This window comes from Auxenochlorella protothecoides (genome assembly GCF_000733215.1).
Source record: "Auxenochlorella protothecoides strain 0710 unplaced genomic scaffold scaffold24, whole genome shotgun sequence".
Lineage (NCBI taxonomy): Eukaryota > Viridiplantae > Chlorophyta > Trebouxiophyceae > Chlorellales > Chlorellaceae > Auxenochlorella > Auxenochlorella protothecoides.
Genome location: NW_011934249.1, coordinates 58408 through 61988, shown reverse-complemented (window position 1 = coordinate 61988; position 3581 = coordinate 58408). Strand labels below are relative to the sequence as shown.

At 68.6% G+C, this 3581-nt stretch overlaps 2 protein-coding genes across 2 annotated transcripts in view; one reads left to right on the top strand and one right to left on the bottom strand.

Moving 5' to 3' along the window:
- Positions 1-1922, bottom strand: part of F751_2453 (Carbon catabolite repressor protein 4-like protein 2) — a gene marked incomplete at both ends in the record, with an annotated part of 3211 nt that extends 1289 nt beyond the window's left edge. Inside the window, 4 exons of the mRNA XM_011400205.1 lie at positions 116-322; positions 464-1351; positions 1571-1656; positions 1805-1922. Coding sequence (XP_011398507.1) covers positions 116-322; positions 464-1351; positions 1571-1656; positions 1805-1922 — 1299 coding nt within the window. The remainder of the gene's footprint in view (positions 1-115; positions 323-463; positions 1352-1570; positions 1657-1804) is intronic.
- A 442-nt stretch (positions 1923-2364) lies between these two features.
- On the top strand, positions 2365-3576 carry F751_2452 (Transcription elongation factor A protein 2; the record flags this gene model as incomplete). Its single annotated transcript, XM_011400204.1, has 3 exons — positions 2365-2433; positions 2578-2767; positions 3002-3576. 3 exons carry the CDS (start codon positions 2365-2367, stop codon positions 3574-3576), a joined length of 834 nt encoding a protein of 277 aa, XP_011398506.1.
- Positions 3577-3581: the final 5 nt, after the last annotated feature.

The window sequence follows — 3581 nt, the reverse complement described above, 5'->3', positions numbered from 1 at the left end:
GGGGGGGGGGGGCATGTGGGAGGAGAGTGGGTGATTGTTGTGAGTAGCTCAAGCCGCCCCTCCGCTCCCATGCCCGGTCCCAGGGCCCCAAAACTTTCCCCCCCCCTCAACCCACCGGGTGGTGGTGGGGCACCCCGCCCGACACGAGGAGGGCGTGCGCAGCGGACCCCGGCAGCGTGTTGAAGTCCCCCGCCAGCAGCATGGGAATGTCGGCGGAGGCCGCGATCTTCTCCAGCCCCTTGAGCAGCGTGTGCACCTGCCACAGCTTCACATCCGACAGCTCCGGGTTGCTGTGGATGTGGGTGTTGGCCACGCAGACCAGCTGGCGCCGTGGCGCGGTGCCGGGTGTCGCCAGAGCGGCGTCGGCCGGAGCGGCGCCGGCGGCGTTTGCGGCGCCTGTCCCCGTCCCCGTCCCCGTCCCCGCCGACGGCCCTTCGCCGCCCTCCGCGCCGCCACCAGGGACGTCCAGGGCCTCCAGCACGGCGATGAGGGCCACGTTGTCCTTGAGCAGCCGGCTCAGCGCCAGCTTCTTCTGCTCCGGGGGGAAGGAGTCGGCAAGGGAGAGGGCGGCCTTGTTGAACTCCACCTCGTACTTCTTCACCAGCGCGAAGCGGTCCTTCTTGAAGAAGGTGGCGCAGCCGTCGGTGACGTACGAGTTCTTGGAGAACATCTCCGCCGTCTTCTTCTTGAAGATGGCCGCGTACCCCGCGCGCGCCAGCTCGGGCTGCCAGAAGCCGGCAAAGGCGTCGGACTGCACCTCCTGCAGGCACAGCACGTCGGCGTCGTGGGCCAGCAGCTCGCGCAGGAGGTTGGGTGCGCGGTAGGGCCAGGCCAGCGCCCAGGCGGGGCAATGGGGGAAGGCCTCGGGTGCGGCGTACAGCTCCGCCAGCAGGTTGTAGGTGAGCAGGGTGAAGCCGCCGCGACGCAGCACAGGGCGCGATGGCGGCATGGGCACCATGCCGCGCCGCGGCGGCGTCGGTTCGGGGCGCACGCGCGGCGTCAGCGTGGTGACCACCTTGCCCAGGTCGTGGTAGGGCGCGGCGGCGTCGTGCGCCACGCACTCCAGCTTCAGGAAGCTGCCCACGTCCTCGAAGCAGGGGGTGTAGATGGGCGAGCAGCCCACCTCCAGCCAGGCCTCGCCGCCGTGCGGCGCGGGCGTGGGCGCGCGCGCGGGCTCGCCGCCGCCCGCGCCGTTCTCGCCGCGCCCGCCGCGGTGGAACTCGCGGTGGAAGTGCCAGTGCTCGCGCATGCACTCGGGGGAGCAGTGGTACGACTTGCGGATGTCCACACGTGAGCGCAGGCACAGGATGCACTGCACCGTGGCCTCGCGGTCGCTGTGCGCCCAGCACACCTGAGTGTGTGTGTGAAAAGGGGGGGGAAAGGGGGGGGGTTGAGTGTCACAGGGACAGGGCATCCCCCCAGGCTTATTCCCAGAGGGGCTAATGACCCATACTGAGATGCATGGTCACCAGCTTGCCGTCCCTGCCCCTTGCTCCCTGTGCTGCTGGCATGGGTGTGAGATGGGGAGGTCGCCAGCCCAGCCCACGCAGCCACCCGTCGGGGTGCCTACCTGCCCACTCTTGGTCACCACAGAGCGATACCACCGGTACTTGATACTGAACCGGGCGTCGGTGGCACCCTCGGCGGGGAGGTCACCTGCGGGGAGAGGTGGGGCAGTGGGGGTCATCGATCGCCGGATCACGACAATTCATCAGCACCCTAGTACCAGGCACCGCGTGTGCATGTCCCGATGGGGACAACCCCCTGACAGTGCTTCCCGTGCCAGCGATCCCGTGCAGCGCACCTCCAGTGACCGTCGAGGTGTCGGCCCGCCTGGCCAGGACATAGGGCTCAAGGGGCACGCCACAAACTGGCGTGTCCGGGGTCAGGCGGGCAACGACGACTTGGAAGGGCCCCGCCATTGTGCGCAGGGGGCATCGGCCCTCAGCCTGACTGGTAGTGACCGGCCTGCTCGCGTCTCCACATGCCGACACTCCTGATCCTTCAAGGCGCCTCGATGTCGGTGTTTTTGCTCCAGGTGGTGAGGGGTGCCTACAGTAGGGTTGGCATCAGGGCCCATCCTAGCTACTGTCTATCACACCTGCTGCCACATCATCGGTGCTGCATTCCAGGCTCGAGTGGAATCCGGGCTGCAAGTTACACCTGCCACCGGCATGCATGAGTGCAAGTAAACAATACTCTTGTCGAGTTTTTGCACTCGGGCTGTGCTTCCATACAGAATCACCACCATACACGACAGCCTCGTCCTGGTGTGCCCACCTCCCCTGACATCTCCTGGCCCGAGCGCTAGCCCCGGCCTCGGCAGCACATGCGGCACGCATGGCTGTGGAAACCGTCAGGCCCATGCTTGATCTCGTAAAGTCAGCTTTGGATGCCTCCAAGGAGCTTGAGGCTCACCCCAGCGGCCCCACGGTGAGCATGTGCCTGAATGGAGGATCTCCCAATCCCTGAGCCCCATGCCTGCCCTGGATGGCCTTGACAGATCCGCCGCCTCCAGGCTCCCGCCAAGATTCTGGGAATGGGAGTTCCTAGAGTTTTCTCCCTCCCACCTTGCAGGAGCCGGCGCTGCAGGCGCTGGAGGCCCTGCAAGCGCGCCGCGTCACCGCCGCCCAGCTGGCCTCCTCCCAGGCTGGCAAGCTGCTCCGGCCCCTGCTCAAGCATGCCTCTCCCGCCGTCTCCCAGGCCGCCGCGTCTGTCATCGCTGCCTGGAAGGAGTGCGTGCGCCGGGAGGCGGAGGAGGGCCGGGGTGGGTCAGGCGACGCTCCATCCGAGCAACCCTCCTCGACGGCCCGCCACCCCTCGGCGGCAGCCGCCGGAGTGCCTGTGAAGGTGGAGGGTGCGCAGAGACCGGCCGGTGCAGGCGCTGCGGCGGCTGCTCCATCCTCGCTCAAGCGCACCGCGCCCGGGGTGGGCACGTGTGAGCCGCCGGGGTCCACACCTGCGTCCTCGAGGCCAGCGCCCAAGCGGCCGGCGGTTGCAGCAACCGGGTGCGGCGGCGGCTCGATGGCGACCCCGGCCCCCGTCCCCTCCACCGGGGACAAGGTGCGCGACCTGTGCCGCACGACCTTTGCCGCCGCGCTGTGCCTGGCGGTCGAGGAGCTGAGGGCGGCGCCCTCGCCGGACGAGGAGGCCTGCGCCACGCCCGGTGCCCTGGCCGTGGCCATGGAGGAGGAGCTGCGGCGCCAGCACGGCGGCGTGACCGAGGGCTACAAGGCCAAGTTCAGGTCTCTGTCCTTCAACCTGAAGGACAGGAAGAACCCCGACCTGAGGCGCAAGGTGCTGACGGGGCGCATCGCGCCCGACCTGCTGGTCACGCTGGCGCCGGAGGCGCTGGCCAGCGACGCGCAGCGGGAGGAGAACGCGCGGATCCGCGAGAAGAAGCTGTTCGACAGCGCACCCAGCGCGGCCAAGCAGCCCACCACCGACCAGTTCCAGTGCGGCAAGTGCCGGCAGCGCAAGACGACGTACTACCAGATGCAGACCCGGAGCGCGGACGAGCCGATGACCACCTTCGTCACCTGCCTCAACTGCAACAACCGGTGGAAGTTCTGCTAACCGAG